Below are 16,153 nucleotides of genomic sequence, written 5' to 3'. Positions count from 1 at the left end.
ATTTGCTGCATATAGAAGCTCAGACTCTTTGAGTTTGAAGGTATAATGTCCTCCCATCACACTTCACAGGAAAGCTTCAATGGCGAGTTGACTGATGGAGTGAGATTGGAGGCAAATGTGATGTACAAATTCCCTTAAAGTCCTCCATGTCATTCTCCCAGTCCAGAAACTGTGACTGAATCACTTACAGCTTCAATTTTCCTGGCTTCCAAGAGAGCTACAAGGCAGCAAGGTGGTCTGCATTTAATGAAGGCCCTCTCCCCCATTTGCTAAGCATTGCATTCAACATTAGTATACTATTCGATGCAACATATGGATATTAGGGGAAGGGGACGATGAGGACTCTAGATTGAATGGGTTGAGAAATTTGCCTTGTAGCCCAAAATAAACCTGTTCCATAAGTCTTTGGGGCCTTAGTTTCCCCATCTGTGAAATGAGGAAAATGTAAAAGCCTGCCCTGCTCACCTCCCAGGGATTTTGTGAGGCTTGAATGAGCTAATAATGTGTGGAGGCATTTTGAAGTGTGAGGTGCTGTAGAGTTGCATGGTGGTAGGAAGGGTAGTGTATATTGATGAGTTATGATGTACCAGCCAGTGTGCTGAGCGCTTCATGTGGATTATTTCATCACCACTCCCAGGAGGTGGGTAGTACTGTCCCCATTTACAGAGGGACAGAACTGACACTTCGAGAGGTCATGTCACTTTCCCAAGTGGCAGAATCAGGACTTGAATCCTGGGTCTGACACTAAGACCCAGATTCTTAATCCATTTCAAGTATACCGCCTGCCTCTTAGCATGACCATTCATTAACAAGCTGTTAGGGATTGAATTGTGTCCTCCCAAAAGGCAAGTTCAAGTCCTAACCCCAGACCTGTGAATGAGATCCTGTTTGGAAACAGGATCTTTGAAGGTATGATTAGTTAAGTTGAGACCAAATTGGATCAGGATGAACCCTAATCCAATATTGATGACCTTATAAGAAGGGGAGATTTGGACACAAGGAGAGAGAAAACAGCCATGTGATGGAGTCTGAGACCATGCCACGGATTGTGGGCAAGCCACCCCCAGAGCCCTGCAGACTTCAGAGAAAGCACAGCCCTGTTGACGCCACAGATTTCAGACTTCCGGCCTCCAGAGCTGGGAGACAATAAATTCCTCTTACTTTAAGCCCCCCAGTCTTGGTACTACGTGATGGCAGCCCTAGGAAACTAAGACCCAATGCTTTAGGTACATTCTCTCATTAAACACACCTCTACTCCCCATCTTTCTGAGTACCCCCAAGACATGTTTTACATGTCTCAGTGTGTTTGGCTGTTCTCCTTTTGGACTGTCTCAAGGAAAGAGCTATATCCAACCCCTACGACTTGATTATACACCTAACATATTTTTATCTAGTCTATGGAAGCTCAGAAAGCATGTGTGAATGGCCAGCTCAGTCCTGGCCAAATCCCATCCCAGCTGCACACACTCCCTGGTTGACCAGATGGACAGGCTTCTACACCATGATAAGGCAGGAAAGCAGGACAGAGAGTGGCCAAAAGTCACCAGAAGTGTGAAGGGTGATTTTATTCTAAGTCTGAAGGAAAAATGGGACCTCTTCAGCAAGTTTGGGGATTTGGGTAATTTGGCCAGCCAAGCTCAATTTGAAATCTGAAATAGGTGCAATTCTGAGTAGGAGCTCTGGGGGCAAAAACCACTGTGTCGTGATGAGTCCCTGGAATGTGCTCACAGCATAATTGCTCAGTTGGCAGTGTTATTATTAGCAAAGAAGATCCAGTAAGCAGCCACACTGGGGGGAACTGGTGCTCCTTGCTGCATGCGTCACAAATCCTGTCTCCTGGAGATGACCTTTGCAACAGGCCTTTGATGCAGGCAAAGAATTCCAGGACAGCATCATGGCAGGTGGCCTCTGCCATGGCACGCCTCTGAGAGCCACTGCTGCTTCTCTGTCCTGAACTACTTCTGAAGCCTGCAGGTGGCCCAAGGAGAAGTGGAAGGCCCATCCAAGGTTCCAGGAAGAGGATTTCAGAATTTTCCCACTCCCTTATCATTATCGTTATTTTTGGCAAGAGAAAGAATATTCAGTTTTGCTGGCTGGAAGACTTTATGCAGAAACAGCCGTGCCACCTGCTCTAACAGAGCCCTGCGAAAGCACAGAAAATCCTCAAGTGCACAGATCATCCTAAATCACATTAAAGCCTTTGATTTCAACCTGTAACGGAAAATAACTCATTGTAAACTTTCTCTCCATTTCCATGCCTCTGCTCCACTTTGGGGTGTGTGTGGAGGAGTTAACATTCAAGGGGGTGTTCAAAAGTCAGCCTGTAGGAATGAGAAAGAAGAAAAGCAAAAGACACAGAAAATCAGACCCACCTCCCACCCCCGTGTCTCCCACCAGCTGAAAAATCAAAAGCCTTTATTTCCTTATCACCAGAAAGAAGTAGTCTTAGTCATATGTGAGTGTTGCAAGTGGGTGGGAGAATCCAGAATTTGGACATCTCCCATTTCCAGCCAAGAGTGTGGTTTCCCACCCTCTGTGAGGTCCCAGCAATGTCACACATGCTCAGAACTGGAAGGGAAAACCATCACATTGATGCACACTTCTGTTAGAACCAAATGGTCTAAAACAGAAGCCTCAGTGGGGAGAAATTGGGAGGAAGCTGTTGCACACTTAGAAACGGGTATTTCCATTCTGAAAGTGATGCTCTGTTTCTTTGGTACTGTAGGAGATCACTCAGGACTGGAAGTTTGGGGCCAGGGCCCAAAGCAGATAAGGAAATAGGTAAAGCTACTTCCTCAGCTGGGTGGCAAATCCCAGAAGGGCAGTGACTTGGGCTGGTTTATTGCTCAGTTTCCCCAGAAAACAAAGCCTGAGGCAAAAAAAACTCACTTGCTAAAAACTTTATGGGGGTTCTGTTTTAGTCTGGCAAAGCTGCCAAAATGTAACATACCAGAAATGGGCTGGTTTTAACAATGGGAATTTATTAGTTTACAAGCTTACAGTTCTGAGGTCATGAAAATATCCAAACCAAGGCATCACCAAGACGATACCTGGACTCCTCTGTCGTACGGCAAGGCACATGGCAATGTCTGCTGGTCTCGCCCTTCTCTTCTGGGTTCCGTTGTTCCAGCTTCCAGCTTCAGTGGCTTCCTCTCTGTTTCTGTGGCTTTCTCCTTCAGCTTTGCTGTCTTCCCCTTTAGCTTCTATGGGCTTCTCTCTGTCTTCTGTGTGTTTCTCTCCCTGTATTTCTTCCTCTTATAAAGGACTCCAGTAAGAGGATTAAGACCCACCTGGGACACACCTCAACTGACATAACCTAATCAAAAAGTCCCACCCACCATATGTCCACACCCACAGGAATGCATTAGCTCTAAGAACATGATCTTCTGGGGACAATTCAGCTTCAAACTACCATAGGCTCCAACCCAAGGGAAGTTAAAGTGAAGAAAAAGGAAAGTGAGGTAGTGTATTAGTCAGCTATTACTGCATAACAAATTGCCCCCAAACTAAGCATCTTCACACCCATTTACTATCTCATCGTTTCTGTGGGCCAGGCACCTGCATTGCTTAGCTGGTTGCCTCTGGCTCAAGTCTCTCACAAGGCTACAGTTAAGGTGTTGGCCAGAATGGCAGTTATTTCAAGGCTTGATAGGGGGAGACTCTGCTTTCAAACACATTCCTGTGGCTGTCAGCAGGCCTCAAGTCCTGGCTGGCTGTTGGTTGGTTTATGGATTGAATTGTGTGTCCTGACTCCAAAGACACATTCAAATCCTAACTCCCGGTCCTGTAAATGTGAACTTATTATTTGTAAATAGAACCTTTGAAGATGTTATTAGTTAAGATGAGGCCCTAATCCAATATGGCAAGTGTCCTTATGAGGAGAGGAAATGTGGACACAGACAGACAAAGACAGAGAGAGAGAGACAGCCAAGTGATGGAGGCAGAGATTGAATTCTAGAGCCACAAGTCAAGGATGTCATGGACTGCTGGCCACCCACCAGAAGCCAGAGGACAAGTGTGGGGTGGATTTTCCCCTTTAAGAGGAAGCATGGCCCTGGCTGACATCTTGGTTGCAGACTTCTAGCCTTCCGAACTGGGAGGTAAGAAATGTCTGTTGTTTAAGTAATTGAATGTGGTACTTTGTTACAGCAGCCCTGGCAGACTAAGACAGCTGGGGACATCAGTTCCCTGTTACATGGCCTCTCCATTGTGCAGCTCACAGCATGGCAACTGACTTCCTTTAGCTCCAGTAAGCAAGCAAGAGAGGCAGAGAGGGAAACAGGGAGAGAGGGAGGTGTATGTGGTGGGGAGAGGAAACAATGACAGAAGCCACAGTTTCTTTGTAACTGCCAGTTTGGATATATTACATCCCCCCAAAAGCCATATTCTTTAATGCAATCTTGTGGGGGCAGACGTATTAGTGTTGATTAGGTTGTAATCTTTTGATTGAGTGTTTCCATGGAGATGTGACTCAATCAACTGTGGGTGAAACATTTGATTAAATTATTTCCATGGAGATATGAGCCCTGCCCATTGATTTAATCACTGGAGTCCTAAAAAAGAGCTCACAAACAGAAGGAGCTCAGAGTAGCTGAGAGGGACATTTCAGAGAGACTTTTGGGGAGACACTTGCTGATGCTTGGACAGAAGGACATTTGGAGATGCTAAGCTGAGAGATGAAGTCCAGAGTTTGTCCCAGAGAAACTAAGAGAGGACCCCCAGAAGCTTAGAAAGAAATGCCCTGGGAAAAAGAAGCAAAGACGAGAGAGAGGAGCTTAGGCAAAAGCTCAGAGACATTTTGGAGAAAGCCATTTTGAAACGCAACCCAGGAGCAAAGGACCAGCAGTCACCAGCCATGTGTCTTCCCAGCTGACAGAGGTGTTCTGGATGCCACTGGCCGTTCTTCAGTAAAGGTATCATCTTGCTGATGTCTTAGTTTGGACACTTAGAACTGTAAATTTGTAGCCAAATAAACCTCCTTTATGAAAGCCAATCCATTTCTGTTATTTTGCATAACAGCAGCATTAGCAAACCAGAATAATAACCTAATCTCAGAAGTGGCGTCCTATCACTTTTTCCCTCCTCTGTTCACTAGAAGTGTCATTAGGTTTGGATCACACATGGGCGTGAACACCAGGAGCCGGGGGTCATTGGGAGCCATCTTGGAGGCTGCCCACCACAGGCAGGGAAGGAGGGAGAGCAAAGATAAGGTGATATGTTACCAAACCGGCCACAGCTTTTCAAAAGCATCTCAGCAGTTGATGGGCCGGTCATACCGGACATCTCTAGAGAGCTTCATGGAACACAGCACCTGGGAGCAGTACATGGGGGCAGGAAGGATGAGCATCTTATCTGCAGGCTCCTTCCCATCCCTTCTCTCTCACTGGTCAAAGCCCATTCCCCTGCCACACCTGTTAACTCCCCTGCTGTGCTATCCAGTTCCTCCAGGCGGCAGCTGGGATAGGTGGGCTCCTCGGGTCCAGTCTAGCCATGAACTGAACTGGTAAGCCAATCTCTCCTTGCCAGTTGATGCTGCTCATGGGCATTTGGGGGGGTTGGTGTATGGAGGTTGGCGAGGGTGAGAGTGGGGTTGGGGAACGGCCACCAGAACCATGTCAGTCATTGCTAAGGCTGCATTTGCTGGGAAGGCAGAAGTGCAGGCTGGCAAAGCAGACATGAGGCAGTGCCTGAGTCAGCTGCAGGGCAACACTGTATCCTGACATCTAGCACAGAGCCTGGCACATACTTTAGAAAATATTTCCTGAATGACTGAATCAACGGATTTGCCTTCAGTGCCTCTCCCACCCTCCCTCTACTCAGGCATATACCCAAGAGCTCACCACTGCACCTTGCCCTCCCTGGGCACCCCATGGGTTCTGTTCTTTCCCCTGATGCAGAAAGGACTGGATCAGGGGAGCCTGGAGTGGAGAGGCCAGTTAAGAAGCTGGTGTACTAATATCGGCATGAATGATGAGGGTCCAGACCAGGAATGGGAGGGAAAGATCATGTGCAGGAGATGCTGGAAGGAAGGAGGGGGTGAGCATGGTGACTGCGTGGGTGGGTCCAGCCACAGACAGGAGTCAAGGAAGATTTCAAGAGCTGGAGTCATCATGGGTGGGCACTGGAAGAAGGTTTAATCATTTGGGAGTGTCTGAGTTTGGATTCTTCTGAATTTGAGACAAGAATTCAAATATAAAGAGTTTATTTTGGAGACAATCCCAGGAAACATCACCAGGAGAGTAGGGAAGTGACACAGGCAAAGAAGGAAGTCAGTTCCCTCTGTGGGCAATCAGAGCTTGACCTTCTCCCAGCCCTGCTCCAGAACTCTAGGAACTGGTATAAAACAGGCAGGGTTTTTAAACAACTTGGATGAGTATCCTGGTCAATGTCAATTCCCCAGCCCGTCCTGCTTGCCCTAAGGGGAGCTAAGGGGGTTCCAGCTGCCAAGGAAAGACCATGGGCAGAAAAGTGCAGATACTGCAGATGGAAACAGGGTCAGTGTGCACTGAACAGTGAGGCAAAGAACTTCAGCCCAGCATTCACAGTGTCGGAGAAAGGAGAGCTAGGGGCTTTAGAGCAGGAGCCAGTTTCCCAGGGCAGATGCGGAATTTGCTTTAAAAAATGTTCCAGGATATCCAGAAAGCTGCATGGGTCTGCCTCCTGACCCTGATGGGAGAAATGGGTCACTTTCTGTAATAGAACTGCTTATTGAAGCTAAGGCAGTGGCTGAAAAGTCCTAGTGAGAGAGGGATAGAAGGCTGATCACTACAGCATGAAGACAAATGGCCAAATTCATGATTTTGTCTAGACCTGGCTCTGTGGGAAGAAGAGACGTGCATTTTGTTTTGTTTTGTTTCCCTTGCCACAAATCATTCTCAGAATGGTCAAATCTGCCACAGGAGGGATGGAGAGGGGCTCAGAATTCCTTGAGAAAATCACAGATACAGAATTGGTGATATGAGATGAAACTTTCAGGCCCATTGCTGTCCTAACTTCCCCAAAGCCAGTTCAGCCCCTCCCAAATCCCTCCCAGCCCTGAAGCTGTGGGTTAGAGAAGACCCTCCTCAGGTCTGTTTTCACCAGCAGATCTTTCTGGGGAGATTCAAGTGACAAGGACCCATGGAGATAAATTCTTTGGGGGACAAGATAGGTAATAGGAAGTTTAGGGAGGTTGAGGCAATGCCTACGGTTACCCAGGGGCGTTTTTGAAGGGGCCAGGGTCACAGGTCAGGCAGGGCTGCTTTTAAAGGGTCTAATAGGCAGTGCAAACGCCAAACACATGGGGAGATTAATTTGATTAACCCAACCCTGTTGGGTACATCAGGGCACCCCCTCGCAAACCTCCAGCAATCACAGCTGATTCCTTCACTGATCACTGTGGGGTCCTATTTCTTGGGACTTTGCTTGGGAAAAACGCCCAAGTAATAAGATGTTTCAAATGCATGGTGTCACCATTGGGGCCCTATTTATGGATGCTCTGGGCCTCAGCCTGCAAGAATTCTGAAATGCTGCCTGAACTTAGCTGTTCTGGAAGGGGTCTACCTAAGAGGAAGGGAAAGGCTGCCAGCAGGCGGTGGCTCCAAATGTTGAAGAGAGTGATGCCACTAGGAGGGCATTAGGAAGGGGTGGTCCATTCCAGCAGGTAACTCAACTCAGGGACCTGGGGAGGCTGGGTGGTAAGCCGTGGGGAGCTGGGGTGCTGGGGCCAGGCTACCTGGGCTTCAATCCTGGCTCTGCCACTTAGTAACTGTGGGACCCTGAACAAATTATGTAACCACTCTGTGCCTCAGTTTCCCCGTCTGTAAAATGGGGAGTGAAAAAAGTTCTTACTTCCTAGAGTTGTTGTGAGTTCTTGCTTTACAAGTAAAGCAGAACAAAGATGTCTGCGAGTAAAGCTGAAAGAGGAGGGCTAGGGACATGTATGACACCAGAAGGAAAGATAGGTGATCAAGACTGAGCTGTAAACTTAGTGAAACTAGAGTGGTCAAGGCTTGTGACTAAATGTACAAATATAAAAATGTTTCCACATGTGGGAGACAAATGAACGCCAACCTTGCAAGGTATTGAAAAAGAGATGGTATTGGGGAAAAAATATAATCAAAGCAAACTGAAGTCTATGGTTAACAGTAACATTGTAATACGCTTCCATCAAATGTAACAAAGACAATATACCAAGCTAAATGTCTATGAGAGAGCAATATAAGGGAGGGGTTTGGGATTCTTGGTAGTGGTAGTGTTGTCTGAGCTTATTATTATATCGTTTTGTATGGTATTTTAATTTTTTAAAAAATCTTTTTTATTATTCTTTAAAAAATTTTGGAGTAATGATTATGTTCAAGTGCTGATTGTGGTGATGAATGCACAACTACATGATGACACTGAACAATTGATTGTACTCTATGGATGATAGTATGGTATATGAATACATCTCTATAAAATTGCAGGGAAAAATATGAACAGGGATACAAGTGCTGGAGAAAACATGGAGAGAGGGATGTACCAATTTACTGTTGGTGGGGAAGTAGAATGGTGTAGCCTATCTGGAGGACAGTGTGGTGGTTCCACAAGAAGCTAAGTATGTGGGTGTCATGAGGTCAGGCAACCTCATTATATGGTATATACTTGGAAGATCTGAGAGCAGGGACACGATTAGACATTGGCACACTGGTGTTCATGGCAGCAGTATTCATGATTTGCAATGGATGGAGGTGGCCTAAGGGTACAATGTCTGATGAACAGAATGGTGAACTGTGGTGTATGTATACAATGGAATATTGAGTATCTGCAAGAAGGAATGAAGCTATGAGACACACAGCTAGGTGAATGGATCTTGAGGACAGCAGTTTCAGTGAAGTACACCAGAAATGAAAAGATAAACATTATAATGCTTCATTAATATCGACTAACTACAATGTTTAAATTCTAAGAATTGAATCTTAGAGAACAGTTTGTCAGGGAATGCTTATTGTAACGGCCCCTAGATTGTAAGCTCTTACAGCAGTCACATCTATTCCTGAGTTGTAATGGTTACCTCCAAATTTTGAGATGCTGAGCTCTTTGTGTATAACTGGTTGGTCTCTGGAATTCTGGGTATCTGTGTGACACCTGAAACTCAGAGCTAGAGTTCGGTGGCTATGAATGTCAGTATTGCTTCATGCAGCAACTGTTAAAAAAAAGTTGAGGAATAGTTCAGACTTCAATCAGAGTTACGAATGAAGAGGATCTGGTTAGGAATAAGGCAAATCGAGTCAAACAGTAAAGGACGATACTAACTGTGTTTTAAAATTTCAACTTCTGTGTGAGACCAAAGGAAGAGATGTTTATTTGGTACAGGATCTATATTTTCTGCAGCACACTAAATAATTTAACTTGTACGGTCAGTTTATTCAACACCATACTTACATGGAACTTTGAATAGGAAGTCAGATCTGGTATTTTTGTACAGGTTAGTGCAAAATCCTGATACATCCTAAAGTAATTTCAGCAGAAAATAAAAATATATTTGCAGCGCCCCCCCCCCCCAAGGAACTGGGGAAAAATGCGGAGATGTTGGACTTCCCCACCTGGATTATTGCTGATATTCTCACAAACTTTGAGGACAGACAATTTGGTAGAATGAGCCCTCATCCAATTTTGGGGCCTGCCCTTATGAAGCTTGTTACTGCAAAAGAGAAGCTAAGCCTACTTATAATTGTGCCAAATAGTTTCCCCCAGAGAACCTCTTTGTTGCTCAGATGTGGCCTCTCTCTCTCTCTAAGTCCACATGGCAGGTGAACTCACTGCCCTCCCCTCTACATGGGACATGACTCCTGGGGATGCGCCTCGACCTGGCATTGTGGGATTGAGAAAATCTTCTTGACAAAAAGGAGAAAGTGAAATGAAACAAAAGAAAGTTTCAGTGGCTGAACGATTTCAAATGGAGTTAAGAGGTCACTCTGGAGGGCATTCTTATGTGCTATATAGATATCCCGCTTTAGTTTTTAGTGTATTGGAATAGCTAGAAGGAAATACCTGAAACTGTCAAACTGCAACCCAGTAGCCTTGATTCTTGAAGGTGATTGCATAACTACATAGCTTACATGGTGTGATCTTGTGATTGTGAAAATGTTGTGGCTCACACTCCCTTTATCCAGTGTATGGACAGATGAGTAGAAAAATGGAGACAAAAACTGAATGAAAAATAGGGTGGGATGGGGAGGGATGGAATGTTTTAGGTATTCTTTTTTACTTTCATTTTTATTTTTTATTTTTTTGGAGTGGGGGAAATGTTCAAAGATTGATTCTGTTGATGAATTCACAACTATATGATGGTACTGTGAGTAATTGATTGCACACTGTGGATGATTTTAGAGTATGTGAATATATCTCAATAAAACTATATTTAAAAAAAACAAGTAAAGCACTTGGAACTGTGACTGGTACATAACAAATCCTTTATAAATGTTAACTATTCAAATTACTCATTGCCCTCCCGGGCCAGAAACGTTAAGCAAACACAGTTCACAGTTTTCTGGAAAAATAGGCTGCTCCTAAAGCTCATTCTTTAAATCATAATTTGTCCTCATTAAATATCCATAACATCTGATGTACACTGGGTTAAAATGAGAAATAGCACAAAGAACCAACACTCCCAGCTCCTTGTCAATCAAAAAACTTCAAGTGAGCAAACCGGAAACGGGGTGGGAGTGCAGCTCAAGGTAAGGGGAGGAATGGGGGGAAAGAGCCTGTGCTCTTTCCCCCCTTTCACTTGGATCCCTGTTCAAATCTCAGTGCTGACATTTAGTGGCTGCCTGATTTAGGGCAGAGGGCTTTATTTTTTTCAAGACTCGGTTTTCTCATCCTGAAAATGGGGGTAATAATAGTGCTGACCTTCTGGTGCTTTCCCTCTCTGCTGAACTAGGTTCACAAAAGGCTTTCTGGACAAAGGGAACAGCATGAGCTAAGGCTCAGGAGCCTGGAAGCGTGGGAGGATTTGGCAGCATGGTCTGGGGTGCCTGGAACATCAGCTGCATAGGAAGGGGGATCACAGAGGAGAGGGCCAGTGACCCCTTCAGGACTCCCTGCTGATTAAGGCAACCCAGTAGGATGCTGGTGGCTGTCCCCTTTTCTACCTTAGAATGAGAGGCTTCTCTCTCTGTAAAAGAGAGGAAGCAATGATGCAAACCCCAGGGGAAGGGCACTGCGTAAACCTGGACCTCTTGTCAGGCACCTCTATCCTTGTGGCCTTGAGAAATGAAAACGCACTTGAAAGATTTTGAAGCCTCCTTTCCAGGATGACATCAGGAATCGAAGGCTCAAAGCTGAGGCTTGGAGCAGGATGGAGAACTCAATTCCATTCAGGAAAGCAAAGGAACCCGATGTGTGACACATACACACACGTACACAGTCCCAAATCTCTGAAATGTTAGCTGAGACTGCCTGGAAACAATAGTCCCCACAGAGTGCTGCTAAGGTGCAATTCCTGGCAGAGGGGGACAAATGGGACATTGTGACACATGCTCTCATATCACATGAACACCTTAGTGCTCAACCCTCTCCCAGGAAGACACTGCCTTGCTTTTAAAGTGTCTTGTGTTTTTGAGATGTTTATAGACATTTCAGAGCATGAACAACCTTTAAAGAAAAGAAATCCTCATGCTTCACCGGACCAGCTCTCCAGGCCCTTGTTCCCACCCCACCAATTAAAACACCCTTCAGACCCTTCCAGAAACCACAGGATTTTTGTTTTGACTTGTTTTTCAGTAGTGATGGATTATTTTTTATGCACAGATACAAATCAATTTCAAAAGAAAAAAGTGATAACATTGACTTTATTTCACTTTGTGCCCAAAGGTAAGAAACCATTGTATACAAAACAGCCACGTGAGTAAATAAGTAAATAAAAATAAATAGGAGTCACTTCAATGGGGATCCTGGGGTTGAAGGATCCCCTGGGGGAATCAGATGCAGGTGCTGTGGCCAGAACTTCCTTTTAATTCTTCTTCATCACTGTGGGGGGAAGAGAGAGGAGGTTATAGCATTAGGATGGAAAGCTGAGGGAGGCAGCCTCTGAGCTTTCCCTCACTATGTTCCGCCCCTTGCTCCCCCATACCCCCCAATCCCCAGCTGATCCTGAGATTTGATGCCTTTAGAACAGTTGATCTCTCTGGGCATCAATTTCTTTTCTATAAACTAGGGGTAATAGCTGCCCTGGTGGTCCTGCCCTCTGCCTTGGCAGCTATACACAGTTTAGGGCATGCCAGGAGGAAGGATGTCTTGGATCCCTTCTGTTCCAGGGAGAGGCTGCCAGTCAGTGAATGGACTCCACCCTAGGGCGATTCTGCCTCTTTTGATGGGGGAGGTGGGAGTGGTGAGAAGATGAGTAGGGCTCATGGACATGGCAATGGATGGTGCCTACAGTTAATATTTCCAGAAAGAGCACCTCTTAGTAAAAGGGAGTGATGCCTAGTGTTCTTTTCTCAAAGAACGTGTTCCTTAGAGATACAAACTCTAAAAAGGGACTCTAAAGGTGGAAGGCATTGGAATGGGGTTGGGGGCGGGGCTCACCATTGCAGCCCAGGTCGCTCCGGACGTTTATTGTGCTCAGCCTCCGCCCAAAGCAGCTTGAGGAACGCGTCTTCTTGGACTTGTCTTGCTCGCTTGGGGTCTGGAAGGCAGCGTCTTGGGGTGGTGGGTGGACGCCTGCGTGGTCTGCCTCCCGGGCCTCCCGGGCTTCTGCCGGGCCGCGGTCCTGCTGGTGAGGTTCCAGGGCCACCTGCTCTGCCTCCAGCTCCGAGACCGGGTCCTGCAGACCGTCCAGCAGCTCCTGTGACTGGGTGGGAGAGCCCGAGCCTCAGGAACCCGCCCCCTGGCCCACCCGCACTCAATGGCGTCCAAGTGAACTCATCGCCTGGGGTATGGGGTTCTGGTACCCATTCCCGCCACTTCTTGACTCCCTTATCACTAATTGCCACGGGAAGGGAACCTCCTTGGGACCGGAGGTTCGGACCTGTTATTTGCTGCCGCGTCTGCACAGTTCCGCAGCGCTCACCTGTGTCTGTGGCACTTCTGAGGCCGCGCCTGGGCCGCCCAGCGGGTGGGAACGACCCGCGAGCGGCGACAGGTGCAAGAACAGGAGGAGCAGGAGCGTCCTGGACAGCGCCATCTGGGGGTTCACGTCGCCGGCGGAGCGGGCGGAGATTGCTGTCGCCGCTGCGTCTGCCTTCACGTCCCACCTCCTCGCCGCCCGCGGGCACTTTCTGGCGTCTCGGGCAACCGCTGCTTTTATGCGCGGGCTGACGGCCCGGGCCGGCCCTGCTCTCCGGGGTTATGTCTGATTTATCGCTGCATTCCGGCCTGCTGAGCTCAGGGCCTGCGACGAGTACTCCCTAGGGGTGGAGGCTGGGGAGAACAGGCCTTGTGTAGAAAAGGGCCGTGCCCAGGGCGGAACTGCGCGGGGGACACCAACGGGTCCCTCGTCTCCCACTTCCTCCTTTCCTGAAAAAATTCGGGGGCTTAGCCTGGCGCCTTCTCTTTTCTTCCCCACCCCCAGTGATTTCTGGAAAGGGTAGGGAGAACCCGATCATCCGGTTTGCCGACGCAAGCGCGGGGTGCACAGGGTGACTCAGAGCTGGAGCAGCCCCAGACAACACCCCGCCATCACCAGCGCAACTTCCTCTCCACCCGAGTTATCTTTCTCGCCTGTAACTCAGACTTTCTTGCACCCAGCCACGCTGCCGGTTTCCCTTGCGCCCTGGCCGCTGTCCATGGTGCTGATCTCCTCGGGCGCGCTTTAGGCAAGAAAACTTTCAGTCCTCAACAGGGTTTCCCCGGCCGGAAAGACCTGTGGGGGGTAGGGGTCAAGAGACCTCTGAGACCCCTCCCCGCCCTCTCACTCCTATGCCCCCGTGAGCCTTACAGCACTGGGAGGCTGACCCTCCAATGTCACCTGATCAGACGCCTGCCTAGGACAAGGAACTTCTGGAATGCTGATCCTTCTTCCATCCTATAAAGGGTAGAGCTGATTTGGCTGGAATTTTGAGAGGCAAGGCCCCAGAGATGAAGTCATCCAGGAATGTCTTCTATCACATCTCCAGTTGCCAACACCTCTCCCCCACCAAGCCGGACACATGGCGGAAAAAGAAGAGATGGCTGGAAATACGGTTATCTATTTGGTAGGACATTAAAGGAGTGGGGAGTACACCTCCTCACAATGTTTCATTCATCTGATCACCCATGATTTAATTTCCATTAGCAAATAATCTGGGTCACCTGTATATGGTTAGAAATGAGGCTCCAAAGAGAAACACAGCAGCTCAAATTCCCCTTAAAGTGAGCACAATGCAGGTCAATACCCCTTCTAGAGAACTTGTGTTAACAATCAGCAAGGTGGGGAAGTTGTTTGCCCAGGAAAGGAGATGAAACCACTCCTCCTACTCCCCTAATCCAGCAACTCTTGCCTTAAAAAATGGCAACTGCCAGTTATTGAGTGAGAGAAATATTCTTATGGCTTCTCATTTTTCAGGTGAGGGAACTGAGCTCAAAGGAATTAATCAACTTTCTTAAGGTCACTCGGTTGACAAGTAGTAAAGCCTGGACTCCAACCCAGGCAGTCTGATTTCAGCTCTGAAGCCCTTAGTCACTGCTGGGATGATTTCAAGGTGTTTCTACTAAAAGAAAAATTTGATTAATTCATTGTCACCTATGAAGGTACAGGGTTGGGTAAGTCTGGTGGCTGAGTGTGCAAGGGGAAGAATGAAAAGTGTGGCTAAGATGAGCATTTTGCTGATGAAGATGGGGGAGGGGTAAGAACTGTGTAAAGATGGAGTCCTGGGAAGGTTCTGGGGGCTGGGGCAGTGTGTGCGTGTGTGTGTGTGTGTGTGTGTAATGTGTGTATGTAGTGCGTGTATGCATGCACATGCACACCACAGGCAGAATAGGTAAAGGTTAAATGGGAATGGATGAAGGCAACAAAATCCAGCCAAGTGCAGAGCTGAGTGAGAGGGTTGGGGGCTGTCAAGAGTGAAGAAGTCTCTTGCGCTGGGCTTCATGAGGTGAAAGGCTGGGAACAATGCAGAGTCCATCAACCAGCAGCTATCAAGAACTTACTCTGCATCTAACCTGAACCTAGCTTTCTTCTTCGGCAAAAAGGACATAAAGGTGCTCTCCATCCTTGCAAGGACTATAAATTAGGATGTGATGCCCAGGAAAGCTCATGGCAGTGTGGAAAGAGCCAAATAATTAGGAGTATATGTTGGGAGTTGGTAACCGCCCAATGTAACCACAAGGATCCTCATAAGGAGGAGACAGGAGGATCAGGGTCAGAGAGAGAAAATGTAAGGACAGAAGCAAAGGTCAGAGAGGAGAGAAGATGCTCTATTGCTGACTTTGAAGAGAAGGAAGGGACCATGAGACAGGGAATACAGGCAGCCTCTAGAAAGTGGAAAAGGCAAGGAAAAGGATTCTCCCTCAGAGCCTCCAGAGGAATGCAGCCCTTGACTCTAACCCAGTGACCTTGGCTCTAGCCCAGGGAAAATGACTTTGGATTTCTGAGCTCCAGAACTGTTAGATAATAAATTTGTGAGGAGAGGGATTGCTAATTATTTTTATTTTTATTTTTTAAATCCATTGTAGGTTTACAGAAAAATCATGCAAAAAGTTCAGAGTTCCCATGTTGCCCCCTACTGAGTTTTCCCTATTATTAACATTTTGCATTAGTGTGGCACCTTTGTTACAACTGATGAACCAATATTATTTTACGCTAAGGGCTCACTCCTTATGTTGTGCAGTTCTATGTTTAATTTTAGTATTTATTGTGGTAACTTATACACAACATAAAACTTCCCATTTTAACACTTTCAGGTACCCAATTTAGTGGTGTTAATTACGTTCACAATGTTGTGCTATGTTTTAGTTTCCTTGGCTGTTCAAGCAAATACCATGTAATTGGTTGGCTAAAACAATGGGGAATTTATTAGCTCACTATTTTAATGCTAAAAGAAAATGCAAATCAAGGTATCATCAAGATGATGCTTTCTTCCTGAAGACTGATGTTCTAGGGCTGGCAGCCAGCTGTCCTTGGTCCTTGGCTCCTCATGTCACATGGCGGCCTCTCCTGGCATCTCCATTCTCTTCTGGATTCTGTTGAATTTCACCTTCTGGCTGCTCCCTGTGG

The 16,153-nt window shown here is 46.9% G+C and overlaps 1 protein-coding gene across 2 annotated transcripts; it reads right to left on the bottom strand.

Moving 5' to 3' along the window:
* Positions 1 to 11,792: 11,792 nt before the first annotated feature.
* Positions 11,793 to 13,569, bottom strand: NPPB (natriuretic peptide B). Of its 2 annotated transcripts, none has more exons than XM_037818749.1 (3): positions 13,031 to 13,569; positions 12,547 to 12,811; positions 11,793 to 11,988 (listed from the first exon to the last, which is right to left on the bottom strand). In XM_037818749.1, the coding sequence occupies exons 1-3, from the start codon at positions 13,142 to 13,144 to the stop codon at positions 11,972 to 11,974; spliced, it is 396 nt and encodes a 131-aa protein (XP_037674677.1). In that variant the 5' UTR covers positions 13,145 to 13,569; the 3' UTR covers positions 11,793 to 11,971. The 2 variants fall into 2 exon arrangements, with proteins under 2 accessions (XP_037674677.1, XP_037674679.1); XM_037818751.1 differs by having other exon boundaries at positions 12,547 to 12,784.
* Positions 13,570 to 16,153: the final 2,584 nt, after the last annotated feature.

Source organism: Choloepus didactylus, chromosome 2, assembly GCF_015220235.1.
Source record: "Choloepus didactylus isolate mChoDid1 chromosome 2, mChoDid1.pri, whole genome shotgun sequence".
NCBI lineage: Eukaryota > Metazoa > Chordata > Mammalia > Pilosa > Megalonychidae > Choloepus > Choloepus didactylus.
The sequence above is the reverse complement of the archived record's forward strand: the minus strand, read 5'-3'. Positions and strand labels throughout refer to the sequence as shown.

What these genes read in the sequence shown, in the direction of transcription:
- NPPB (XM_037818749.1), bottom strand. Translation starts at nt 13,144, where the DNA reads ATGGCGCTGTCCAGGACGCTCCTGCTCCTCCTGTTCTTGCACCTGTCG. An exon ending in CAGAAGTGCCACAGACACAG is followed by an intron (nt 12,812 to 13,030) that starts GTGAGCGCTGCG and finishes TCTCCCACCCAG; the next exon opens with TCACAGGAGCTGCTGGACGG.